Source organism: Acinonyx jubatus, chromosome A1, assembly GCF_027475565.1.
Source record: "Acinonyx jubatus isolate Ajub_Pintada_27869175 chromosome A1, VMU_Ajub_asm_v1.0, whole genome shotgun sequence".
In the NCBI taxonomy this organism is placed as follows: Eukaryota; Metazoa; Chordata; class Mammalia; order Carnivora; family Felidae; genus Acinonyx; species Acinonyx jubatus.
In genome coordinates this window covers 87047294-87074306 of record NC_069380.1, presented here as the reverse complement: position 1 = coordinate 87074306, position 27013 = coordinate 87047294, and the positions used below count along the sequence as shown (strand labels likewise).

The 27013-nt window shown below is 61.5% G+C and overlaps 1 protein-coding gene across 2 annotated transcripts; it reads right to left on the bottom strand.

Annotated features, from left to right (window-relative positions):
• Positions 1-68: 68 nt before the first annotated feature.
• On the bottom strand, positions 69-23735 carry WNT9A (Wnt family member 9A). Of its 2 annotated transcripts, none has more exons than XM_027050627.2 (4): positions 23550-23735; positions 6075-6331; positions 5027-5277; positions 69-3137 (listed from the first exon to the last, which is right to left on the bottom strand). In XM_027050627.2, the coding sequence occupies exons 1-4, from the start codon at positions 23642-23644 to the stop codon at positions 2655-2657; spliced, it is 1086 nt and encodes a 361-aa protein (XP_026906428.1). In that variant the 5' UTR covers positions 23645-23735; the 3' UTR covers positions 69-2654. The 2 variants fall into 2 exon arrangements, with proteins under 2 accessions (XP_026906428.1, XP_026906427.1); XM_027050626.2 differs by having other exon boundaries at positions 5015-5277; positions 23550-23729.
• Between the last annotated feature and the right edge of the window lie 3278 nt (positions 23736-27013).

Sequence of the window (27013 nt, the reverse complement as noted above, 5' to 3'; positions counted from 1 at the left end):
TGCCTCAGGCCCTCCTCCTCCCTTCGGCCCTCCAGAACCCCTCTGAAGGCAGCAGACTCAGATGGGGCTATAATTTAAAATACATTTATTTAGTGTCCATTTCGTTTCTGTTCTGTTACACAAAGCCGTTAAATAAATACATTCTCCAAGTCACTCGAGTACACACCTACTCGCTATACAGATGAGGTAGAGAAATCGATAGGCTCGCACGAGGGTTCTCGTGTGTGAATGCCCCTCTCCCCCCAGCCTACCCGGACCTCCCAAACCAAGCCAGGAGTCCACATGTGTGTGGCTGGCAGGGAGCAGGTGGCCGGGACCCGCCTGGCCCTCAGCATGGCTGAGCCCTGTGGCCCGCCCCCTGCCCCGTCCCAGAGAGGCTGACCCCTGGGCACAGTTTCTTCTAGAGGCTCTCCTGCACGAAGAGCAGCACGCTGACCAGAGGCTCCGTCAGGAGGAGTTCGCTTAGCAAGATATTCTGATATATGTTTATATATAAACAGACCAGCCAGCAGACGTTTTCAGTCTACCTTGTTTAAAAAAATACTTCCCTTTATATTATGACATAGAGCTAAATGTGGTATCTGGTTAACAAAATATCCTTCCTCCGACTTGCTGCCTTTCCAGACCCAGAAGTGACTGAGCTCCAGTCTTGTCACGGGGGTGTGGCTGCACCCACTCTGGGCCCCTGGCCCCCACCCTCTCAGCATGCAGGCATTCACGGGATGTTCTCTGAACCACAGAATAGACTTCACTATTTACACTATAGAACAGGGACCAAGAGACCCACATCAACATAAATAGGTTTTCTTTTAAAAACACAGTCCCCAGGGTTCCTGGAGCCCACGGAACTCCAAGGAACCCCCTCACTCAGTAGTTCCTGTGTCTGCACTGCCACCCAGCTCTGTACCCACCCAGAGCACAGCCACAGAGCCTGAGCAGGGCAGGCCCAGAGCCAAAGGATCTAGGAGCCAAGGCTGCCATTCACACCAACGTGGGAAGGACAGCCTCATGCTGAGGGAGGGCACTGAGCGGAGGCCACGCCCCAGCTGACCACTGACCATGCCAACACAGCCAGAACAGGCACACACACCACAGATACATGTGGCTACACATCCACCCACATGCATGCATGCATGCACATCACACATGCACATGCACATCACACATATAGCACGCATACGTAGCTATGTGCACATGCTCACACACACACAGCACAGATGCATGTGTCATACAAGCCCCCTGTGCTCACATGCACACTTCTGCAGACACATACATATGCTGACACAGTCTCATGCATGCACACACTTCAGACTTGCTCACGCACGTGCTCACGCATATGCTCACGCATAAACCTGCAAGCGTGTTCACACATGCATGCACATAAATGCACACATACTTCACACACACGTGTGCTCGTGCACACGTATACACACAAAACCACTTATGCAAGCACACTACACATATGTACACTCTTGCACATATGCACACATGTGCACACACACTCAAACCAAGCCAGGTCAGTGTAGCCCATCCATTTTCCTTCCCTGCAAAGACAACAGGGTGGCCAGAGAGAACAGCCTGCCTTTTGCCAAATCCTAGCCCCAGATTCTCTCCATCCACATGCGTCCTCACGTCTGCCTCCTCCCGCAGTAACACAAAGCAAGCTAGGAAATGAACCCTTCAAGGGGCTGGCCCCTCCCCTCTGCTGTGCCCACCCCTGGGGGGAGGGCAGGCCACCGGCTGCCACCCCAGGCCTTAAAACCTACACCAAAGTGGCTGGGGTGCGTGCCAAAGTCTCCCAGAGTGGGGTCCACCCACTTCCCAGGACAGTCTCACTGGGGGCAGCTGGGTATAGGGGCCTGGCTTCCAGAAGCCCTGAGGGCAGTGTCCACACACAACCTGCTTTATTACTTTAAAAACAACAACAGCAACATCCCTCTTGATTTAGTGGTTTCAAACGACAAAGCAGATCAGGCAAAGAGGTTAGGAGGGGGCGTAGAGGGGAGGGATGAAGGGGACCCTCCAGACTGAGCACCACCAAGAGGAGGGGGAGCCACAAGCCTGAGGCAGGGCAGGGATGGAAATAATAATTATTATATATTAGTTAAATAAAAATAATTTAACAGTCACCAACATCACTCCCAAGAGAAGTGCTCCATGTCAGAGGGGACAGCAGTGACCCCCGCGGCTGGGTGGCCGGGCTGTCTCTCTCCTAGTGGTTTGACTCTCTAAGCCAGTGCTGGAGCAGGACAGCCCACAGGCGGCCACACAGAGACCCTGTATGGCCGCAAAGGTGCACCCGGTGCTCCTCAGAGGGAGCCCAGAGCAGGGAAGGGTGCCGCTCGCAGGAACTGGCCTCTCAGGGACGGACACAGCTTGGAAAGCATGGTGCCACGCTCTCAGGTCATGGGGGTGGGGGTGGGGCGCGGACAGAGGGGATGCAGGGGCCAGACCACGGCCACCTCCCGCCTCTGGGTCTTTGAGAGTACGGACAAAGAGGCAGGGACAGCAAACCCAGCCAATCCCCGGGCTCTCATCACCATGTGCCAAGTGTGCTGGGGGCCCCATCCCAGGGACTCAGCCCTTGCAGTGTAGACCCCTCACACTGGGTGCACGGCCTCTTTCCCCTGCAGCAGCCTGGCCGGCCCCGGGGCTCAGCCCTTGCAGGTGTAGACCTCCTCACGCTGAGTGCACTGCCTGCACTCCACATAGCAGCACCAGCGCACCTGGCACTGGCAGGGCCGTGTCACCACCCGGCTCTGGGTGTTGTGGCCACGCCCACAGCAGATGCTCTCGCAGTTCTTCTCCCGGTGGCACCTGCGGCCGGCAGTGCCCGGGGAGAAGCGGCTGGCCAAGCAGAAACTGGGCGAGTCGTCCAGGTGCACAAGCTCTGGCGTGCGGGGCAGCGGGTCGCTGCCTCCTGTCCCTGCAGCCCGGCCCCGAGGCGGCGAGATGGCGCCGGCCTCCCCGGTGGCCTCGTTGGTGGTGCTGCCCACCTTGAGTGCTGTCTCGTACTTGTGTTTCAGGCGCTTGCCCACCTCGTGGAAGGGTGCCAGCTGCCGCCAGCACGTCCGCACAGTACAGGAGCCCGACACGCCGTGGCACTTGCACGTGGTCTCCACCCCGGCCTTGATTACCTGGTAGGGGAGGGGGCTGAGCATGAGGGCCACACTGAGAGGCTGGGCACAGCCCCTGCAGATGACCCCCAGAGGGGCTCGACCACACAGCTCCCCCAGACCCAAGCCCAGCCTGGGGGACCACCACTACCCATCACCCAGGCTTCCTGGCTCTTGCACCTGTCCCTCCACCTCCAAGCCACAGATGTCCCCAGACAGAAGCCCTACATCCAGTACCATGGCCTCCAGAGTGGCCACTGCAGCACCTGTGGTCCCGTGGAGACATTCCCTCCTTGCATCCAGGGCTCCCCTCTGAAGGGACTGAGCAAGCCTCCCCTCTAGCTCTGCTGTCAATGCCCCAACAGGACCCCCCAGTCTGGGCTCAGCAGCCTACTAGCCTAACTTCCTGGAGAAGTGAGGAGAAACGAGTTAGCTGGCCCAGTTGGCAGAACTGGCCCCCGGATCTTCCAGGTCAGCCCCAGAGGGGAGGGACGGTACCCCCACTTTCACACACACGCACAGAGCTGCCCTAAGGGGCCTCCTGCCTGACCACCCACACAGGGGTCCCTGGCAGCAGAGAGCAGAGGAGGCCCTCTCTAGTGGGCCCCATCCCAGGATAGGCCTGAACTCCCATGCTGCCCTCAGGGAGGGCTGGCTGGCTTGAGGGGGATTAGGAAATGTGGCTGCCCTCTGGCCCGGCAATAGAAGAGTCACATTTAATGACACTCTGCTGAGAAACCTGGACAAATTTAATTAAAACGCTGCTTACCCAGGCCTGGCAGAGCTAATGGAGCACTTTCCATATTCTGACTTTTCATTAATAGCTTACAAAGGAGAGAATGCAAAAGAAAAGAAATAGCCTCGCCTTGGGGATTTAATCTGCCCGCACCCCTCTGCAGAGGGCAGAAGGAGGGACAAGGGCTCCGAATAAAAAGGGGGAAATTGATTCTTTAATAAGTGCAAGACTCAGAAGTCTGGTTTCTCAATAAAGAGGGGCTCAGATCAGGGCTGGCTCTAATTACCTGGCCCCCTCCCAGGCTGGGGCTCCACATCCTGGGGGCTGCCTGGCGAGCACGCAGAGCCCCTGACCATCCCCAGGCCGGGCAGAGCCTCGGGGGGCCCTTAGTGGTCCGCATTGTGTGAGGACTAGGGGACGGGGTGCTCTGTCTGCAGTGAAGCTGACAGCACTCATGCCTCCTCCTCTCGTGTAGGCCCAGGAGCTAAGGGGCTACAGGGAGGGTGAAGGATGGCCGGGAGCCAGGTACCCCCAGGTCCAGCCAGCCTGCAGCCAGCAGCCCCCAGAAGGGCCTAGCTAAAGACCTTACAAGTCTGTCCCCCGCCCCCTCCACAACAACCAGTATCTCCGTAAGAAAACGACAGTCAAAGGTAAGGAGACTCCAGGGCCCCCGGCTGGCACCCCATGCCGGGAACACAGACCCGGAGGCGGCAATACTACACCTCCTCCTAGCCCCAGCCCTGTCCCCCACTTTTGCGGGTCCGTGAGCACCCATGCCCCGCCCCCATGCTCCACCCCACCCATATGCTCCACCCCTTGCCCCCACCAAGTCTGTGCCTGGTCCCATGCCCTGCCCATACCTATGCTCCACCCCATACCCCCTCGTCCCGCCCTGTACCCCGCCCATGCCCACACCCTACCCCAAGTCCAGGCCCTTGGCCCCGCCCAGGCCTGTGCCTGGCCCCATGCCCCACCCTCACCCCGCCCCATGTCCATGCCCCCCCCCCCCCCCCGCCCATGCTTATGTCTGATTCCCATGCCCCGCCCACACCTATGCCCCTCCCCACATCCATGCCCCGCCCCGCACCCCACCCATGCCCACTCCCCACCCCGAGTCCTCGCCCCTGGCCCCATGCCCTGCCCCGCGCCCCGCCCCGCTTGCCTTCACACCCACGAGGTTGTTGTGGAAGTCCACGCGGGCTCGCAGGTCCTTGCTTGAGCGGCGGCCCAGGAACTCCTTGACAAACTTGCTGCTGTACTTGAGGTTGTCCCCACAGCCGCCCCACTGCCAGGCCTCCCGGTTCTCCAGGTCGGGGGCCTCATCACACGTGCAGCGCTCCATGCGGCCCGCGCTGCACGCCTTGGCCAGCGCATGCGTCAGGCCGGCCGAGGAGATGGCGTAGAGGAAGGCGGTCTCCTTGAAGCCTGTGGGGGCGCAGGGAGGGCGGATGGGTGAGCAGGCGGGAGCAACCCCCACCTCACTCAGGTGCTGCTGGAGCCCCGAATGCTGACAGCATGCGGGGTCTGCAGTCAGGATCCTTGCGGGTGCGCACCGCAGGTGGGGGGCATCCCTGCCTGGGCCGCCATGTGCCCCCGGGGGTACGAGGCACTCCTATGTGCTCCAGGCACATGATGTGTCGGGGTAGAGAGAATTCCAAGTGCATGGAGATTTAGGCTCTGCCCAGGGATCAGAGACTGCGTCTCCGACCCACCAGATTCTCCCCGGGACTTGGCGAGCTCTGCCCTGCCCCTCAGGTCCTCAGTTTTTAAACAAGGCTGTTGAAAGTCTCAGATCAGAGCGCAAGGAGAGAGGAGAAGGCAGGCTCCCTGTTCGGAGCACCAGCTGGACCTCTGCCCCTCATGCCCAGCCGCTGGGCCTTGGTCACCACCATGTGGCAACAGCCATCAGAGCTGCCTTGCGCCCTGTCAAAGCTGCCCAAATGCGCCCCGTGCTGCCAGCTACTGTTCCCCAGGAGGGGCGGGGCAGGAGGGAGGGGCCTGGCTGTTAGGGCAGTGTGGGGAGGAAGGTGGAGCTACAGGTGGGTGTGGTAGTGGGGGACAAGGGACCGGTCAGGATGTAGGGGTGGATGGAGCGGAGGACGAGCCACACAGAGCAACCCCCCATCTCTGCACCCTACCCCCAGGTGCCCTGGGACCCAGTGAAGGGACGATGTCCTAGGGGTGCAGACCTGTTCAGAAGGTCCTACCTCTAGTGCACTCACCTCGCTTGAGCAGGCTGGCCCGGTAGCGGCCCTCCAAGGTACAGTTCCAGCGCTCAAACCGGAACTGGTACTGGCATTCAAGTGCGCTCATGCTCACCGCCTCCACCAGTGTCTCGGCCACCCCCGGGTCTCTGCGGCACATGCGCCTTTGCTTGCGTTCCAGCTTCAGCCGGTCGCAGGCCTTGTAGTGTGCCTGGGCGGCGGCTTCCGGCTCCAGGGTCAGCGGGAGAATGGTCAGGGGCTCACTGCCCGTTAGCCTGGGTACAGAGATGCCAGGGTGAGGGCCACGCCCGAGGCGAGAGACAGACAGACACACTCACACACACACACACACACGCACCTTCAGGCCAGCCCAGCACAGGGGTGGGCCAAGGGCGCAGATGGACAGGGCAGGGAGGGGTACAGGAGCCCAGGCCACAAGGGGACCACATCCGACACTCTGCCCCACCCACTCCTGTGTCTGCTTACCCAGTTGGAGCATGTACTGATGCTCCAGGACCCCCACCCGCTGCCGCCCAAAGCTGCAGTGACTCAACCCCACAATGGCCCTGTGGCCTCTGGGAGAGGGTCCTGGCTCATTCCCTGCTCTCCTGCAGCCTGTACAGATGGCCCTGCAGGTCCCAGTAGGGTCTCCAGGAACTCCTGGGCCACTGAGGAGCTCCCGGTCGAACCCAGGGGAGGCCCAGAGCCGGCTCCTTGTTCCCCTGCAGCTCTGACCCTCTGATCTGAGCCAAGGCCCTGACCTTCAGAGTCAGCCACCTGTTCTCAGGTCCCCCCAACCCCCATTTCAGCTGTTCCACCCAGGGGCCGACTGGTCCTGACCTCCTGCCTGTTCTGTGCTCAGACACATCTCAATGTCCCCACACAGGTGATGCCACATCCGGGCTCTAGGCACACCCAGACCCTCAGCCCTCAGGAAGGAGAGGTGCCCAACTAGACATGGGTGGGGCTCCGGTCCTCTGACATGAGCATCACAAGAAACAAGCCTCTGCACCCCAGTGACCCACAGGAGCCAGGGGCTCCAGTATTCTCAGACACTTACACCCCACATCATGTCCCATCCCTCTTACTGCTGCCCTTCAAAAGCCCCCTCAAGGGCATGGTGGCCACTGGGCTGGCTCCTGGCAGCTTTCTGCGGGGTAAGGTGCTCAGGCAGGTGCTCCTAGAAGCTGGATGGACCCAGCAATGACACAGCAGGTCAGGCTCCTCTGGGGACAACCTAGGGTAATGACTTCCAAGGCCCCTCCCTTCCCCTGCCCTGCACACACCCCAGCATGGCCTCTCCTTGGCCCTGCCTGGGCTTGGGGGGCCAGAGTGTGCTGGGGGGATAGGCATGTACCCTGCCAAGGGCAGAGCCTGTACAGGGCAGAGTTGATCCTTGCCCTAAGGACCCCAGACCCACGTTCCTGACGGAGCAGCACCACCCTTGCCCTTCCTGGTCAGCTCCCTAAGGGCAGGAGGCCAAGGTGCTGAGACTTGGGAACCAGGCCCAAAGGAGGCCCAGGCAGGAGCCCAGCAAGGCTGCAGGGATGCCGAAGCAGAGGGCATGGGGCACGGAGGGGAGTAGGCAGGCAGGTGGGAGAAAGGAATCCCTGCAAAAGACCCTGGAGGGTAAAGCCATGAAGGACACAGAGCGGGAAGAACCATCCTCTTCACACTCAGGTGCAGTGGGCGCAAGGGGCTGGCCAGCACCCTGGGAGGACACCCCAGGGTGTTCTGGGCTAGCATGGCACCAATGGGCTGCTGGGGCTGAGCCCTGAGCTGCAGGAGAGCCGGGCTACAAGTGTCCCAGAAGCCCAGGGTGTCGGTGAGCAGAGCCCAAGGCGTGTTCCCACCAGACTGAGTCCATACACATGTTGCACAGCACACGCCTGGGGACACTGAGCCAGGAGGACCAACTGGTGTGCTGTGACCAGTGAGAGTATGGGCTGGAGGAACCCCAAAGGTCCACAAGGCACAGACAGGCCCCATGTGGGCAGCAAGGCCTCTGGGGAGAAGGCACCTGTGAGCTTCAGCGACCTGCACCCCCAGTTCCCATCCTGGGGTCAGGGCATCCTGCCTCAGAGCATGGGGACATGGCAGGGGTCACTTCGTGCACTTCTAGGCCTCATGCCTGAGCTCAAGCGGCCCTGAGCACAAGGACAGCTGAGCTGGGCCAGGGCAGGCAGGGGCCCGGGGACCCCACACTGCAGAGTGGAAGAGCCACACTCTCCACACAAAGGCAGCTCACACGACGGAGACGTGTCCCCAGACAGGAATGTAAACAGCTGTGCCCACAACGGCGTGCCGCCACACACCGGAAGGGCTGCAGCCTACAACCTGCACAGCCCCCAGACTGGATTCTCCGAGATTAACCCAGCTCTAGGCTGGTGCCAAAATATGCCTGTGTCCAACAGGACCAACCACAGCAAGGCTGGCCCAGGGGTACCTGGGGCTGTGCTGGTGACAGCAGCTGTGGGTGTGGGGAGGGGGAGGGATGGCAAGCGAGCCCACCTCCCAGCCTGCCTTGGGGCGTCAGGGCCAGCCTGCATCCTCACCGTACGTTGGGGCTGAGGATGGAGTCCCCACACACACCCAGGGCAAGCCTGCGTCCTCACTGCATGTGTGGGGCTGAGGGCAGGGGTCCCCACACACACCTGGGGCAAGCCTACATGCATCCTCAATGCATGTGGGGGCTGAGTGCGGGGGTCCCCACAAACACCTGGGGCCTGCCTGAGTCCTCACTGCATGTGGGGGCTGAGGACAGGGTCCCCACACACACCTGGGGCCAGCCTGTGTCTTCACTGCACACGGGGCTGAGGGCGGGGGTCCACACACACACCCAGGGCCAGTCTGTGTCCTCATTGCACACGGGAGCTGAGGGCAGGGGTCCCCACATACACATCCGGGGCCAGGCTGCGTCCTCACTGCACATGGGGGGGTTGAGGGAGGGGGTCCCCACACGTACCCAGGGCCAGTCTGCGTCCTCACTGAGGTTGGCCTCTGCCTCAGGCCTCCTTAACTATTGGGGTGCACTCTGCTTGAGACCAGCCTGGGGCTGCAGTGGCAGGGGACAGACCCTCACAGAAGTGCCAGCAGGCAGACGGTACACGGGGTGCAGAGAACGGGGTGGGCATCAGTGAGCATGGACACCCAGGACAGAAGCCCAAACACGGAGGGGAACCCTCAGAAGTGCCAGACAAAAGGCAAGAGGGTCATAAAACACTCTTGGAACGCGGAAGGCTCTTTTCCATGTGACCCAGAATCCAGAGGCCCAGAAAAACGGTTAAGTGTGAGAGGGTCTACCGTGCACAGCAGCAGAGTCCCGCATCAGGGGAGATCCTGCGAGCTGGATCCCAGACCAAGAGCCAACTGCCTTTCTGTGTGGAGGTGTGGGTGTGGACAGACCCCTTTCCTGCAGATCAGCAACCAAAGGAACCAGCTGCACATGGCCATGGGATGTGGCCACACAGTTCCAGGGTGGAGCGCATCTGTGAGAACTTGTACGTGGCTCTGCCCCACTCAGAAACACAGAGTAAAACCGCCCTGGTGTTATTTTCAAGTCATCAAAGGAGCACAGGTGAGGACCGTTGTGGACACCGGGAAGAGGTCATCCCCCCATGGCTGGATTTCTGAACTCACATGTCTATGAAATTCACCCCGTTCTCTTTCCAAAGGTGTCTCGCTCACACGCTGCCCCAACACCCACTGTTGCATGAAAAGACCAGGGCCGGCTGAACAATGGGCCGTCCATGCCATGGAGTCTGCAGGCATCAGCAAGCCACAGCCCACAGCCCGTGCCCCCAGAGGGCCTACACCCACGGGGAGCCCAGAGCAGAGGAGCCTGGGGACACATGCAGCTCACTCCTCTCTCCGCAGCCCAAGAGCTTGGCACACATGCAAGGGACAATGTGTGGGCTATTCAAGACCACACGACTCCACACACAACCGTCAGCCCTATGTGCTGGCCTCTTCCCACACACCCGTCTCTGGAGTCTGTACCTTCCAGGCCACAGAGCTCTCCAGGCCCCGGCCCCACTGCCCACCCCACAACAGTGTACCTGCCTCCAGGCTCAATGCAGCTGCCCCCTGCCAGCAGGCATCCAGCCTGGCAGAGGCGGCCATGGAGGAGGTGAGGCTGGGCAGGCTGTCTGCAGGCAAGTGGCCTCCTGGGCAGGCAAGCAGCACCCCATCCCCATCCTATTGGGCAAGCTCCTTCCAGTGCTGGGCTATCTCCCACCAGGAAATAAATCCTAAGGAGGTCTAAATGTCAGCACGGCACTTGGTGACATTCAGGCATTTTCAAAGACATGATAACACATGTTTCGCAGCCTCACACTGAGATCCCCCAAGTCCCTCCTGCCAAGTCAGAGGGGACCACGTTCCGATCCCCACGGTGACCTCGTCAGGCACTTTTTAGTGTCCTCCCAGACACTAACCCTCTTTACTGCACAACTTTCTTCTGTGTGTGCCATTTCTCCTATCTCATTTTGCAGGCCTGCCCCTCCTGTAATGTCCTGAACACCATCTCCTAAACGCAGGCACACCAGTGCTCTGTCCAAGCCGGGCAGGGCCAGCGGCCTTCTGCAGGCTCCTTGTTCTGGGCTCTGCCCTGGCCGGTGGTCATTGGGCTGGTGTTTTACTGGGACTGTGTCCGGAGCTCCTTCCAGCAGGTCCAGCAGGCATGTGCTGGCTCTGTGTTTGCACAGGACACTTGAGAACCCACTCGGCAAGGCTGACACGTGAGATGGGCTTGCTGGGGCACCCACAGCCTCTCCCTGCTGCTGCAGTCCGGGGGCCTACAGGTACTCCCGCCGAGGTCAGCCCTGTGCTGGCCAGTCCTGGATTCCAACAGAGGCACGACTGATCCGACGTCCAACTGGCCTTCGGTGCACAAGCCACGTGCGCTGATTCATCTCTGATGGTTTTCACCTCTGTGTATGGTCGTGTGGTCTGCAGAGAGACGAGGCTGCTGGCTTTCTTTTTCTATCCTCAGCCATCCTTCCTGCCTTCCGGCCACGGTGCAGAATCTGCCAACTGCCATGCAGGGCCCAGAGCCCCCCCCCCACCCCAGCTCTGTGGCCACCCACCAGCATAGAGCCATTCAGGGCACCTGTGTTCAGGTGTGGCCCCAAGGTGAGAGAGACCCACGGGCACCAGTGCCAGGAAGCAGGGACCCTCCCCACCGCTCACCCCATCTACATGCCCAAATTCACATCTCTGCCACCTCAGTGCCAGGAAGTGGGGACCCTCCCCCCACTCACCCTGTCTACACACCCAAACTTGCATCTCTACCACCCAGACCTGGCTCTCCGGAGACGCGGACACCCTACAGGTGGTTAGAGCATCAGAGGCCAAAGCCAGGGAACCTACCTGTCTGCGGAGCCAGCACTCTATTGCGGCAGCACAGAAACGCTCCCTTCCCACCCAAGGGTCTGTGAGGACAGCGGGCCTCCCTGTCTGTGTCCTGGTTCTCAGAAGGAAGCCCTGGCCATTTCCGTGACCAGCATGGCAAGTTCGTCGGGTATCCCCTGGGCGCCCAGCTCAGGTTAAAGAAGACCCCTCCGCCGTTCATTTGCTACAAGCTGCTCAAAACTCATAAAAGGATGTCAAGTGTCCTCAAATGTGGTCCCTGCATCTGTTGGCATGTGATTTTTCTGCTAAAACAGGAATGCCACTAACTGGATTTTCCAATGCTGGCCGTGCAGCGCCAGCCCACTGTTGTGGGGTTTTGTCCTTCCTCTGTGTTGTGAGCTGTACCTTAAGGATGTCGGGTCTAGGCCGTTTGCATCTGTGTTTGTAATTTTCTCTTCCATTCTCTTCCCACTGGGTCTCAGTGCCTTAGCAAAGCGCTCACTGTCTCAGTTTCCCAGAAGATGAGTCAGATCAAAATCACATCTTCTTAACTGTTTGGCAGGACTGGACTTTTCTGGATGAAAAGATCTCCCTGCTGATCCAATTACTTTTCTTTTTTTTTTCCTCTCCTCTTTTCCAAACAGTTTTATTGAGATACAACTCGCATTACCACAAAATTCACCCATTTAAGTCCACAATTCAGTGTTTTGCTGCATTTTCACAGATGCATGCAAACACGGCCAGTCGATTTCAGGGCATTTCATTGGCTCAGAGATAAACCTATTCTTCTGCACCTGGCCACCACTAATGTACTTTGTGTCTGTGGATCAGCCTGTCCTGGACGTTTCAGACAAATACGGTAGGTGGCCTTTGGTGACAGGGCTCCTGTGCTGACAGCATGTCCATGTTGCTGTGTGTCACCATATGGACAGACCGCATTGTGCTCACCTGTCCTTGGGCAGTGGACTTGAGTCATCCACCCTTTCGCCGTCATGCGCAAGCCACCGCTGCCCCTCCCGTGCACGTCTGTGCGTGGACGCTGGTGTCCACCAAGGAGCAGAAGTGCTAGTCACCATTGTTGAGGGAACTGTCAGATCGTGACCGCTAACCCACTTCCCTACTCACAACAGACTCAGTATTTCTCTGTCTCGAGTCTGTTTCTGTTACTCCTCTGGTTTTCTGCGTTGCCTCAGAATTTGCAGCCTGGTTGGCAGGAAAGCGCTCAGCATCCCCTACTCTTGTCTGCAGAATCTGTAGCAATTTCCAGCAGCAATTCCCAGAGAGGGACCCTTCATCTCTAATGCACAGTTGGTACTTTGTTGGTTTTCGCACGGCTTCTGTTTTCTTCCTTCTGCCATGTTTGGCTTTAGCTTACTGTTCTTTTCCTCAAATCTGTGACCAACCGCTGCTGACTGCATCCAGGCTTCTCTCCACTTCTGTACCTCCTGCTTCAGAATCAGGTCACCATGCAGACAGAGCCTGGGTCACAGCCCAAAGACCGTGTACAGCCCTAATCACAGCCCCAGTCATAGGCCAGGTCACCATGCAGAGCCTGGATCATAGACCAGGTCACTGTGCAGAGCCTGGGTCACAGCCTGGAAACTATGCAGAGGCTGGGTCACAGCCAGGTCACTGTGCAGAGCCTGGATCACAGCCCAAAACACCATGCAGACCCTGGGTCACAGCCTGGAGACTATGCAGAGCCTGGGTCACAGCCCAGATCACTGTGCAGAGCCTGGGTCACAGCCCAGATCACTGTGCAGAGCCTGGATCACAGCCCAAAACACCATGCAGACCCTGGGTCACAGCCTGGAGACTATGCAGAGCCTGGGTCACAGCCCAGATCACTGTGCAGAGCCTGGGTCACAGCCCAGATCACTGTGCAGAGCCTGGATCACAGCCCAAAACACCATGCAGACCCTGGGTCACAGCCTGGAGACTATGCAGAGCCTGGGTCACAGCCCAGATCACTGTGCAGAGCCTGGAACACAGCCCAGATCACCATGCATACCCTGGTCACATCCTGGAAACTATGCAGAGCCTGGATCACAGTCAGGTCACTGTGCAGAACCTGGATCACAGCCCAGATCACTATGCAGACCCTGGGTCACAGCCTGAGACTATGCAGAGCCTGGGTCACAGCCCAGGTCACGGTGCGTCAGCCTGGATCACAGCCTGGAGACTATGTGGAGCCTGGGTCACAGCCAAGGTCACTAGGCAGATCCTGAGCCACAGCCTAGAGACTATGCAGAGCCTGGATCACAGCCCTGGTCACTGTGCAGACCCTGGGTCACAGCCTGGAGACTATGCAGAGCCTGGATCACAACCCAGGTCACCATGCAGAGCCTGGGTCACAGTGAAACTCCCTCAAGGTCCACTGAGGTGGTGTGTTCTCTCCCTGACCTCCTACGTTCTCTATGCTTACATCCTGTCCTGTCGCAGAGCCAGTGATCAGACCAAGGCCCTGGCTAGGACCCCGGTCTCCTCAGCCACACGGCTGGTATTTCCTCCACAGGTCCGCCCCATTTCACTTTGTCTCCTCTCCTGCCTCCTTTCCAGTTACTCCTTGATAACCCATCTCCCCCTGGTGATTTGAACCTTCATGTTGCATTGCCGCTATTTCACAGCCACCCTCACAACTGCACACGTCTGTGGCTTAGTCACATCCAGTGGTGGGCAATACCAGGCCTGAGGACACAAGCCTGTGAACCCCACTCCCAAATTACAGGCCATCGTGTATTTTAGTTCCACTGTGAGGACCCAACAGGATGCTGGACACTCCTCGGCTCCTGGACAGTGGCCTTCTGAGCATCTTGCAGCTTGTCTGTAAAGGTCTGTATTTCACTTCCCTGGGCAAGTCCCCAGCCTGCCATGCACTGCGTGCGTTTCTGCTCTGAGGTTCACCACCAGGCTGACCAGCCTCCCACAGTATCTGCATCTGCTGGCCCAGGCTGCTTTTATGGTTCCTTGTATTGGGTGTTTTATGCTTCTAGTTCATGTTCTGGAAGCATTTTTGTTTTCTCTGTTTAGGACGACTTGGGGCCTCCTGAATCCTGCACGTGACCCTGACAAATTCTGAGACTTTTGGAAAATGCTCCGCCATTCTCTGCAAACAGGACCCCTGGCCGCCCAGTCCCTGAATCCGGCCTCTGGCCTCTGGTTCTCCGCATTTCTGCCAACACAGGCCACACTCCACATGAGTCTCCTGCCCCATCATCTGCCTTACTGGCTCTCTTCAGCTATTTCAAATCCGCTTTCAACGACGTACACCTTCCCCCCAGTCCCATTTGGTTTCTCCAAACCTGCTGGATCAGTTTTTGCGGTTTCTTACTCCTTGTGGATACTCCAAGGTTATCTCCTCCCTGGAAGCATGCTGAGAGCTCCCATTCGGCCTGTGACACTCCACTCTGGGTCCGCTGCCAGAGCTGGGGAGGCCCACAGAGAAAGGCACCTCCACACATGCCTGCCCCGCTACCCCTGGCCTGTGCTGCTCACCGTACATGACAGACAGAGGGCACATGTCCCCAAGTTCACATCTGCTGGGACCTTGACATGTGCTTTTTTTGGAATAAGCGCCTTAGTAGATGTAATGAAGGTTAGGGTCTCGAGACAAGGCCTCCCTACACTGGGTTTTGTGCTGTTGAGGGCCCCTCCTCCTGATCAGCCTGCAGTGACACCAAGGAGACCCCACCCTAGTCCCAGCAGGCCTGGAAAGAACCCAGGACAGACACAGCTAAGTCTAGGAGCCTGTCCCCTTCTGAGGAGGGGCCTGAGACTGGCATGCTGGCGGCCTGGGGATGGGGCCATCCCTCTGAGCACCTAGCTGGTCACACATTCCCAAACCTGCCCCCTCGGGCAGCCAGGGGGCAGAGCGGCACTGCCAGCAAGGAATGGGGGATGTCCCTGTCCTCAGCAGGAGCCGGCAGCTGGCAGGTCCCCAGAGTGCTTGCTTCCTCCAGCTCTGAGGCCAGGCGGATTCCAATGGCCCTTCCTCCTGCCAGCAGGCCCGGCCACCCCAAGGGCCACCCTGCCCACAAACCCAGCTCCCAGGGCTGGGCGGAGGGAGAAGAGGCCGGAGTTCCAGAAGCCACAGCGCGCTGCCAAGGAACCTCAGCCCCACCAGACAGCGTTTAATTTCTGTGCGAATCAAATTCAAAACAAATTCCAATGCGGAGAAACTGGTTCTGAGATTAACCCTCCATCCTCCCGGGGCCTGCAGCCTGACTCGGCCCTGCGTGGGGGATGTGGGGGTGTGTTGGGGTGGGTGCAGACACCAACAGAGCCGGGGGCTCCCTGCAGCCTGACTCGGCCCTGCGCAGGGGACATGGGGACATGGTGGGGTGGGTGCAGACACCACCAGAGCCAGGGGGCTCCCTGCAGCTTGACTCGGCCATCTGATGCCCAGGCCCACCAAGGAGGAGGCAGGGGCCACAGGCCATGGTAACCAGAGCAGGAGCGTGGCGAGCACCCTTGTGTTTATGACAGCTGTCACCTCTATGAGAGCTGCCGACACTCTACTTCCCCACATTCCAGGGCACCCCCTCTCCACTCCCTTGTCAACAGGCTGTGTCCACACAGGGGTGGTGAGAATGCATAGTGGATGCTCCCAGCCCAGGGGGACACAGGACTCAGCAAACTCCACTGCACAAGGCCTGGGGTCCCCGAGCCCAACAGAAATGTCCCTGTCCACCCTCAGCAACCGCCAGGACAAGCAGAGCCCCTGGGACCCCAGGCCCTGAAGGCCACCAGTCAGCTGGCCTCTTTGGCCGCCGGCCAGCAGGGCAGGCTATGGGCACCCAGGAGAGCGACTGAGGCCGTCCAGGACCCAAGTCACAGGCAGGCGAGGGGAGATGAGGGAGCAGCCAGGCTGTGCCATGGCCCTGGGCCTCCCAGATAGCTAGAGTCCGAAGGAGCTCACAAGCAGGGCCGGGCAGGACGTGGGGCAGGCCCCTGGCGCCCACCTTCCTGCCTGGAGCTGGCCTCCTGCATGCCCAGCACAGCCGGGGACACGGGGAGGGCCCCGGGGCGGCTGCGGCGGCTCTGTCTGTCCATGAGGGAGCCGGCTCTGACGTGCTCTGGTCTGGGAGCCCCTGGCAGCCTCTCTCCCGGGCCAGACCACTTCCCTGGCCGCGTCTACCTCAGGTATCGCTAAGAAAAACAAACGCAGCTTGAGGCTTGCCGTTTTCCATTCCCTCGTCCGGCCGCCAGTCTCGAGGTGCACGGCCTGCCAGCTGGGCGGCTGGGTTTCCTCCTGCGGCCAGAGGCGTCAGGCCAGCCAGGAACCGCGCTGGGAGGGGCAGGGGAGGACGGCAGGCTGGGCCCGCAGGTCACGGAGCCGGGCGGCCAGCACGCCACCCAGGTCGGCGCTGCCCTCCTGTGGAGGCCCCTGCACGGCCACCTGCCGCCTGCTAGCCCACGGAGGCCCCTTAACGATGAGCCACCCCGCAATCCGCCCTGGCCTCAGGCCCCCAGCTTCCCCACCCATACCAGGGGGTGCTCCCAGCCCTCCAGCCACACCCCTGCCCTGGGAGCTCCAGAGGCACCCCCTGCCCCTCAGCACACAGCCCACTGAACGGCCATCAGACAGGTCTCAGGTTGAGCCCACCATTCCCGTAGCTGGGGACATCAGGGCCAGCGGGGGCAGGGAGGGAGACTGGGAAGCCTGATGCAGCAGCCCCTCAGACCCCAGGCCAGGCTTCTGAGTGCAGAGCGAGGGAGCAAAGCCTCGGACGCACCTGCCTGGTGCACTTTGGAGCACTCGGGGCTCCCTAGAGGCACTGCAGGTACAGAGGGGCCCCGCTAGGCCATGCTGGTTTCCTGACACAGACCCCAAGCAGGGCAGAGGCCCACAGCCCTGCTCGCCACCCTCCAGAGGCATACTTGCCAGCAGGGGCCTGGCCTCACCCACCTCCCAGACAACTGTGCTTCCACTGATACCCCTCTGGGCCTGCCGAGCTGGGACAGGCACTGCCCACCAGGACAATACACAAAGGGGCCAGTGCCCCTCCAGGCCTGGATTAAGAGGGCCGGGTGCTGGCCCTGCTGACTGGTGTCATTTTTCTGCAACCAGGAAAACCAAGCCAGGCCCCTTATCAGCTCATCGCTCGTCCTGCGTCCAGGTCCCATAGCCCCCGGGGAGAAATTGTGTGTGTGCATTCTTTTCCAGGAGAAAAGCTACCCACACACTTTTGCTATTGTCCTGGACATGGTGGGGCCCCCAGGGATGGGCCGCGGGTGGCGCCCTGGGCCAGGGCCACCCTGGAAGCCCCGGCAGGGTCCCACCAGTGCCCTCATCTGCAGAGTTGGGTCCCGGCCACAGTGGAGAGGATGGGGGCGAGATTAGGCCAGCTGTCCCCCCGTCCAGACGGCCGCCGGCTGTGGCAGGACATCTGCTCCCACAGCTGAGGGGGGCCAGGTGGCGGTGGCTTCCTCCTCACCTCAGGCTTCACCACGAGGCCTCAGGAGGCCCCCAGCCCAGAGGCCTGGGCTGGGCTGGCACTTAGCACCTGCTTCTACTGGTCTCTGTGCTGGGGGACCGCGGGCCCCACAGAGGAGACTGGTCAGGATGGCAGGGAGGAGGGACAGAGTCTGGAGAGCAGAGATGCAGGGGTGTATCCCTACTCTTGTCCACCTGCCTCCCCACACCTGCCCCAACCCCTCCACACAGTGCCCTCCAGTCCGTCCAGCCCACCCCACCCCACGTGCCCCCTTGCCCACAGGGCCACTTCCAAGGGGCCGCACAGTCTCCCTGCTGGCCACTCGGCTGCCTGGACACTGCAGAGAAGGCCTGGGCCTGCCCTCCTGCTCAGCTCTGACTGCAGAGCTGAGCCCACTCCATGGCCTCCCTTCCAAAGGCTGGAGCTGGGGCCTTGCAGGGCTACTGTGGGCACGTCCATCCTGAGGTGGGTCTGTGGACACCATGGGCCCAGCCTGCTTCTCATTCAGCTCTAGCTCCACACCCCTGGCCCCCAGCCAGGGAAACATAGGGGACACCTCCCTCTCTGCCAGCCCCACCCCGGCCCCCCTGGGCTCTGGGTCACCCTGGCCTCACCATGAGAGGCTGACTCCCCCCACAGGCGAGCCTGAGCCCCCACCCCCAACACACAGCCCTCTAGGAGCCCTTCCTCTGAGCAGCCAATAGGCACATAGACACACAGAACCCCCAGCTGGGCTCCAGGCTCATACGGAGGGGCACCGCCACCTCCTGACACTGACCTTGCACGCACAGTCAGCCACTCCTACCATGACAACAGCCCCGAAGGCAGGGCAGGCTCCCATACAAGTCCCCAGAACCCCTGACCAGGCCCGTAGACAAGCCTCTAGTAAACAGAGGACCACCTTTACCACACAGTCATGCTGGGGGGGGAGGTGGAGACCCATTGTGAAGGACCAGGCACAGCTGAGAGACAGCGTGCCGGCTCACACTCCACGTTCTCCTCCATCTAGGAATAAACCTCTACATATATAAAGAGCTCTGACAAATCAACAACAAAGACCCACAACCCAGCCAAGAGCTGGGCGAAGAAACTGAGTAGACATTTCTCCAAAGAAAACATAATGGATGACTAACATGCCCGTGAAGGATGCTCAACATCGCCCATCATCAGGGAAATGCAAGTCAGAGCACAGTGAAATACCACTCCACACCCACTGGGATGGCTAGAAGAAAAGGCAGAGCTGATCAACACACTAGAAATAACAAGAACCAGCGAGGATGTGGAGACACTGGACATTTCTGTATTGCTGGCGGGAGGGTAGCATGGTGATTACCATACGATCTAGCAATTCCACCTCTCAGTATACATACCCGGGGAACTGAAAACCTACATCCACAGAAGAACTTGTACACTGATGCCCACGGCGGCATCACAAGAGCCAAATGGTGGAAGCCAGCCAGGTGTCGGTCAGCAGGGGAGTGCACGTAACAAACTGCTGTGCATCCACACAATCGAACACAACATGGTCACTGAGGGAATGAAGCACGGATGCATGCCACAACGTGGATGAGTCTTGAAAACACTATGCTCAGTGAAATAAGCCAGACACCAAGGCCACGTGCTGTATGATTCCACTTATGTAAAACGTCCAGAGCAGGCAAATCCACAGAGACAGAAAGTGGATTAGCAGTTGCCAGGGGCTGGGGTTGGAGCGGGGGGGGAGGCAGGATATGAGGTTTCTGGGGTGATGGAACGCTCTGGAATTAGATAGTGGTGCTGGCTGCACAGCCTTGTAGATGTACCAGAAACCACTGCACCGCAGGCTCCAACAGGGTGACTCTATGGGATAGGAGTTCCATTTCAATCACGGAAAGGCAGTGGGCCCTAAACGCCCTCAGGCCCCATTCACTGCAGCCCAGAACACCTTAGCTGCCTTTGACATTGCCTCGAGCACCCCACGCACCAATGCCTGGCCTGGCTGGGGGAGCCTCCTCCATACAGGCCTCCAGGCTGCCTGGACCAGACAGACCTCCCAGCAGGGCCCTGCTCCCTGCTCCCTCCCCCAAGCCAGCCTGCAAGTGTCACCCACAGAATGCAGATTGCTGGGGCCAACCCCAAGAAAGGGCCTCAGGGCTCATGACAGCCCTTCCTAGCTCTCTGAAGATGACCCACATGGGAAACCTGAGGCCTCCACTCCCCCAGCAGCCCCCAGATGTAAGTCTACGGGCGGCCACAGGGGCTTTTGCTGGGGCTGGCTTGGCACATGCAGGATCTCTAAGAAAAGGGCAGCGAGGTACCAGGGAGCCCAGGCCCGGCTCTGCTGGACCCAGCGCCTGGCTCCATGCTTGGGGGAGCACCAGGGCTCCTCGCCCTGGGTTTGGGGGCATCCCTTCCTGAACAGATTTTCAGCACACACAGATCACTCCTCGACTCCATGTTCTCACCTATAACACCAGAAGCAGGGGCAGGCAAAGCTTTCAGCCCACCCAGGTCCACAGGGCATGGGGGGGTAAGGGTCTGAGTCTGTTTCCCAAACTCGCCAGGAGACCTCAGGCCAGCCCCTTTCTACTGGGAGCCAGGCCCCCCTCCTTCCAGGAGGGCATCAGGCCAAGCCGTCTAGGCCCCTGGAGAACCAGATGGAAACACCACCTGCTAATCACACCGCCAAGAAGCAGGGCCAGGCCACTGAGGAAGAGGGAAGAGTCCCTTCCCCGAGGCCAGGCAGCGGCCCAGAGGGTCCTGCCTAGTGGCCAGAGGCTGGGAGGGCAACGGGAACAGGCCGGGTTAGGTTGCAGCCTCAGGGAGGGGGCAGGGAGGGCTCCCACCGCCCACGTGACACCCCACCACCCGCCCCCCCAACCCCAGGCCAGCCTCTCTCCATTTCTGGCCTGTAACAGGAGCTGCCCTGCCTGCCTGTGAGCCTCCGTGCCAGGCAGAGTTCTCCGAGAGGGGGAAGGGAGAAAGAGGACCTGAATCCCAGCTCCTTCCTCCTGCTCACTCTGTACACCAGGCTGGGAGGGAAGCCCCCAGCCCCAGCCCCAGGTCTGCCCCAGCCCCAGGTCTGCCCCAGCCCCAACCCCAGTCCAGCCTCAGCCCCTGTCCCAGTCCCAGCCCCAGCCCTGACCCAGCCCCTGTCCAGCCTCAGCCCCAGCCTCAGTCCAGCCCCAGTCCCTGTCCCAGTCCAGCCTCAGACCCAGTCCAGCCCCAGCCTCAGACCAAGCACTGACACTGACCCCACCCCAGCCCCAGCCCCAGCCTATCCAGCTCCAGCCCCAGCCCAGCCCCTGCCCCAAGCCAGCCCCAGCCCAGTCTATCCCCAGCCCCAGGCCTGCCCCAGCCACTGCCCCAGTCAAGCCTCAGCCCCAGTCCAGCCCCAGGCCCTGTCCCAGTCCAGCCTCAGATCCAGTCCAGTCCCAGCCCCAGCCCTGACCCTAACCCTGTCCCAGCCCCTGTCCCAACTTCAGCCCCAGTCCCAGCCTCAGTCCCAGCCCCAGTCCCAGTCCAGCCGCAGCCTCAGACCCAGCACTGACCCTGCCCCAGCCCCAGCCCCAGTCTATCCCCAGCCCCAGCCCCAGCCCTGCCCCAGCTCCAGCTCCAACCCTAGCCGCAGCCCCAGGCCCTGCCTCAGCCTTGCCCTGCCCACCTCAGGCTATCTCCTTCCCCTGGCACTTCAGCCCCTGCCACTTTGCTGGGCCAGGAGAAAGGGCCCCAGACCCAGGCCCAGCCAGTCACTGCTGACCAGAAAGGCTGGGCCTCCATGCACAGACTGGTCCAGAGTGTGTCTTTCCCCCTCCTCTCTTCCCAGGTCTGGCCCCACCTTGGGAATCAACCCCTGAGGTGCTTGCTGGGCAAAGACCCATAAAGTCTACTCTGCTCTGCCCAACCTGCTGGCACCCAGCAGACCCCACCCCAGGACCTCTGTCCGTCAAACAGAACCCAGCTCTCCTGCCTGGTACGGTGGTGGCAGGGCCCCCAGCAGAGCCAGCTGTCCCCTGGACATACATCTGCCTGGTACACTCTGCACAGGACAGCCTTTGGGGCCAACATGCTGGACAAGAGGGCTGGTCAGGGGAGTTCACAGGGGCACCAGGCCCTCTCCCACAGGCCCGTGAACTAAACAGCAGAGCTCAACAACTTCCCCAGAGGTAAAAAGTCTGGAGGCTGCCCGTGGTAAGGGTGGAGGGCTTCCAGCCAGGACCTGAGACCCCCACCTCCCCTCTGTGGCTCTGACCTCCCCAGGAGGAGCAGGGCTGTCAGCAGGGAGCCGCTGGGAGCAGACAAGCCCAGGGTGTGTCTGAAGCCTGGTGAGCAGACCCGAGGCTGGGCTGGGAGAGTGGGGAGGCACAGCTGGCTAACAGGCCGCCGTGACTCACCGTGGACCTGCGGCCAGACGGCCATCCTCTGACCCTCCCTCTGCCCGCGAGGGCGAGGCAAAGGCTGCACAGATGGCGTGCAGGGGCGTGCCAGCCTCTGCACAGCCGAGGCCCCAGCCAGGAGAGGGCTGCCGGGTGGGGTCTCCAGGGGAAGTAGACACGGAGCTGACCCTGGAAGACGACCCAGGAGAAAGGAACAGAAGGAGAAGGGGGGGAAAGAAAAACACAAAGGGAAAGTTTCCCATGAAAATATTTTATTTTCTTTGAGAACAGGATACACCTGCAGGGCTCCTAGCCCAGTGGCCTCTCCCCGCCCTGACGGTGCCACATTTCTGGACCAACGGGGCCCTCTGCCGGCCAGCCGCCGCGCGACGGCGTCCGGGCCCGGGGCGAGGGAACAGGTGACGGGCGGAGGGCGGCGACCAGAAGCAGCCACGGGGCGCCCAGGGCAGGGGCCAGAGAGAGAGGGTGGGCCGCGCGGCTCCAGGGGCGGTGCCTGGGCAGCAGGAGAGGAGTCCAGAGACCCCGCGGGGGTGCTGGCGCCGTGCCACCCCCGGACCTCCGGGTGCCCATCTGCGTGGCGCAGCGAGGGAGGGTCCCCAAAGGTCTCTGGGCTGGACATCCCAGATCTGGGGGACAGGGGCGAGGAAGTACAGGGCAGGATCGAACGGCCGGGAGCGACGCGCAGGAAACACGCACACTGCTACTACGGAGACGCGCTCCGGGAGGCGACCCCTGAGACGGCGGGGGTGGGGGGGGGGCGGCGTTCACGGCCCCGGCCGGGCCCTGTGCACCGGTCGGGTCCCACAGACGCGCTCCCGCGGGGCCGGGGCCCGAGCGGCCGTAAGAAGCAAAGCGCAAGAAAAATAAATGCCTCCAGCTTGGAGTTATTTTTTTTTTCCTCCTTTGGGGCTCGGTGCAAGGAACATCTGGATTTTGTACGTATTTTTTTTTGTTGTTGTTAAATTAACTTCTCGAGGAGAGAAAGGAGGGGGAAGCTGCAAGGCGGGTGGGTGGGTAGGGGCCGGGGGAGGCTCCAGCCGTTCCGCCAGAACTCGGCGGCCTAACAGGGAGCCAGTACCAGCTTGGGTCCCCCAACTCCGGGGAGCCCCGCACACGGGCGCGTCGCGGCCACGACGGCTCCGGGGTCACGGGGGACCGCGGCCCCGGCGCCAGCCCGTCGTCGGGTGCGCCGGCCCCTCTCCCCACGCCGCGCCGCCAGGACGCAAACAAACAGCGCCCGGCAACCCGCCGGCCCCCAGCCAGCCGGCTGGGGCCCGCGCACCTGGGCCGCCCGCCCCGCGCCCCGTCCCCGCGCCGCCCGCACCTACCCGAAGTAGGCGGCCGAGGGGCGCAGCGCGGCGAGCAGCAGCGTCAGCGCGAAGGCCGCGGCCAGCCAGCGCGCCAGCAGGGGCCCATCCAGCATCTTGCCGCGCCTCGGCGGCTGACCATCGCGCTCCCAGCCCCGCGCAGGGCGCCCCGCGGCCGCCGCCCTCTTATAGCGCCCGGAGCGCCGGGCCGGGGGCGGGGCGCCGGCCAGCTGGGCCTGGCCCGCCCGCACCCAAGGAGGGGTCACGCCGGCGCCGGGGGCGGGCCGAAACCCGAGCCGAGCGCACCGCCCAGCCGCGCCGCCGCCCGGCCCCTCGGGTGTCCGGGCGCGCCCCGCGCGTGGAGGCGGAGCGCGTGGGGGGCGGGAGGAGTGGGGAGCGGGCGAGGGGGGGGCCGGGGCGGAGCGTTGGCTCCGAGCCGCGGCGGCCGGGGCGGGGTGGGGGCGCGTGGAGGGCCTGGGCGGGGCCGAGGCGGAGCGCCGGCTCTGGCTTCGAGCGGCCCGCCGGGTTGGGCTGACCCGGAGCGGCCATGGGGGCGGCGCCGGGGGGGCGCGTGGAGGGCCCGGGGGCGGAGCTCGGGGCCCGGACGCGCAGGGGTGGGGCCTAGCGGACTCGAGGTTGGCCCTGGGCTGAAGCGCGCGCGCCCGCTCCCCTGGGAGTTTGCATGGACCCGGAGACCCGGCAGCAGGCGGGTCTTCGCTCTTCGCGAAGCCGGATCCCTCGGGAAGCAGGCAACCTGGCCACCGGAGGGCACGGGCCGGGTCGCTCAAGCTTTGGGGACCTCTGTCTCCCCATCGTTAAACCGAGGGAGCTGAGCTAAAGGCTGAGGTCACTGACGGCTTGGATGCCCGGGCACCTGCCCCTTCTCTGCGCCTCTGTCCAGCGGGGCCTGGGAGGAAGGGAAACCGGGGCACTAAAGGGGCAACAGGGGACACGATAGAGCCACTGCTGAAGCAAGACGGGTGTCAGAGAACCCAGAATCCGGACAGATATACAAATTACCGGACACAAGACTGGGTTCCAGGAGAACCCTTGGACGCCGGCCGGGCCAAGGGTGCTCCGTGTCCGTAGCCACACACACCCGGGAAGAGAGCACAGCTCTGCCGCCCAGGCCGCGGTGCAGGTGTCCCAAAAGGCCAGCCTCCAGATAATTTAAAGACGCTGCTGCGAGGGGAGAACTGGGGGAGCTGCTTCTGTGCACAGGGACCCTGGATCTGCGGGGTCTCAGAGCCCCCAGGGGCTCTGTTCAGGGGCCCTGTATCCGGGGGATCCGAGCGCCTTCAGAGGTTGGGCTGGTGGGTTCTAACAATCCACCATTCTGTGCTCAGAGGCAAAGCAGGGGGGTGGGGAATGCACCTGACAGTGGCCCCTGGGGGCAGGTGAGCATGCCCCCTCTTGCCTGCGGAGCTCCTGTAGGTGGGGCCTGGACAAGTCACTTTCTCTCAGGGCCTCAGCTGCCCCATCTGAGACCCATGAGACTCTGGGGAGCCGTGGCTTTGTCTAAGCTGTGATGTCAGGTTTCGGAGGCCCCCACCCATGGTTAGCCCTCTCCGTGGGTGTGACTGGCCTCACGTCATTAACCCCTCCTGTGGGAGGGGGCGCTCTCCTGCCCTCATGTGTTCACACCCACCTCACCACCAGGGCTGGCTCTGCAAAGAGAACGCTGAGGGACCAGCCCAAGGCCACCCAGGCTGCGCGCTCTGGGGGCGCCCTGCCCCGCCCCCACGACCTTGGCCTCCTGCAGCCCCCGCAGGGCCTCCACCTGAAGGCCTGCCTCCCACACCCGGGAAGTGTGGGGCCAGGGGTGGGGTGGGGGGGGACACAGAGTGATGACATGTTTAAAAGCACGGAGATTGCGTCCAAGAAAAATGAAGTGTGAGATTGTAAACGTGTGTCTGGAAGGCGCTGCAGGCATTACTGAACTCCCTTCCGCAGGGGGCTGAGGGTTCTTACCGCGGCCGCCCAGTGAGTCCCGAGGACGCAGGCGGTGGTGGTCCCAGCCCTGGGGCCGCAGCTGGTCCGAGGGAGGCTGGAAAAGACGAGCAGCCCACCCTGCCCCATGTAAGCCCCAGCTAAGCCACCCCAGATAGCAGCAGGAGAGGGGTTCTGAGAGAACCCTCCAGTCTGGGGACTGGGAACCAAGGCCTGCAGGACCACCAGGCTTTGCCCGCCATCAAGCAGGAGGGCCCACTGCCCCGTGCAGTGTGATGTTGGAGACATAACTAAGGGTCTGGGCTGTGCCAGCCCCAGCCCCTGCACCTTGGGGAGACCGCTGGGTAACCCAACCCCAGGCTCCCTCACCTCCCCTGCCTCTGCCTGCAATCCTACCTTCTGCACAAACCTTGCTCGCAGGCCCTGCAAGTTATGCAGAGAGGCCTGGGGGCTCCCCACCTCTGCACCTGCACCCCTGCCTCCACCCACACCCAGCCCCTTGTCCACCTGGAACAGCAGCGCCACTCTGCGTCCACTCAGGCTGGAGCTGGAAGGTGCAAGTTTCCTCACATAAGACAGGTGTCCACAGAACCAGCCCCAGATGGTAAACTGAGGCCTGATCCAACATCTCTGCCTCAGCACAGCATGAGAAGGGGATGTTTTCCAGGGAGGGTAGGCCTTTCTCACTGGCACCCTTGGCAATGGCCAAAGGCAAGGTTGCCCGTGTCTCTGTTGAAAAAGCATGGACTTGAGGCTCCCCTGGCTGGAAGCACTCTGTCCCCCACCACGGTCACCTAGGTCTGCCTGGGCACAGGCCAGTATGCCAGGGGAGGGTATGCAGAGCGGGGGTCAGGACAAGCTGCTGCTGGTGGTCCAGGGCCTGCAGGGACACGGAGGAATGGTGCCGACCAGGCTGCACTGTGTGTGCTCTGCAAGCATCCCCGTGGGTCAGGACTGGGAAACACAGAGGGGAAGAGCACTGGCCCAAGAGGGCTGCCTCACAACAGGGAGGGGATTGTGCTCCAAAAAGAAGGCTACCTGGGGAAGGGAAACTCCAAGGCCTCAGTACACACCGGGTCCTGATGCATTTGCAAGTATCCAGATTCATGGGGAGCTTACCCCCATGAACTGCTGGAATCCCACACAGCAACAGACCCCGAGTGGGTCCTCAGCCAGGCAGAGGGGCTTCCCAGGACTCCGCAGAACAGCAGACTCCTGCAAAGTTGGGGTGCCACCATGACCCCAGGCTGGGCAAGGGCAGGCCCCCTCCTGATGTCTCCAAGGCCCCAATTGGCTGTGGCTGCAGAGGGTCTCCACTGTCTATCAATGATGCCCTCGGTCCCCTCCTCCTAGCAGGGGACAGAGACAGAGCATTGGGGGGAGAAACAGAGAGAATGAGAGACAGAGACAATGAGATGGAGGGGACAGAGACAGAGCATTGGGGGGAGAGACAGAGAGAGAATGAGAGAGACAGAGACAGAGAGATGGAGGGGACGGAGACAGAGTGTTGGGGGGAAAGACAGAGAGAGAATGAG

What these genes read in the sequence shown, in the direction of transcription:
- WNT9A (XM_027050626.2), bottom strand. Translation starts at nt 23,644, where the DNA reads ATGCTGGATGGGCCCCTGCTGGCGCGCTGGCTGGCCGCGGCCTTCGCG. An exon ending in CCCTCGGCCGCCTACTTCGG is followed by an intron (nt 6,332 to 23,549) that starts GTAGGTGCGGGC and finishes CTCTGTACCCAG; the next exon opens with GCTAACGGGCAGTGAGCCCC. An exon ending in ACAACCTCGTGGGTGTGAAG is followed by an intron (nt 3,138 to 5,014) that starts GCAAGCGGGGCG and finishes CTCCCCTACCAG; the next exon opens with GTAATCAAGGCCGGGGTGGA.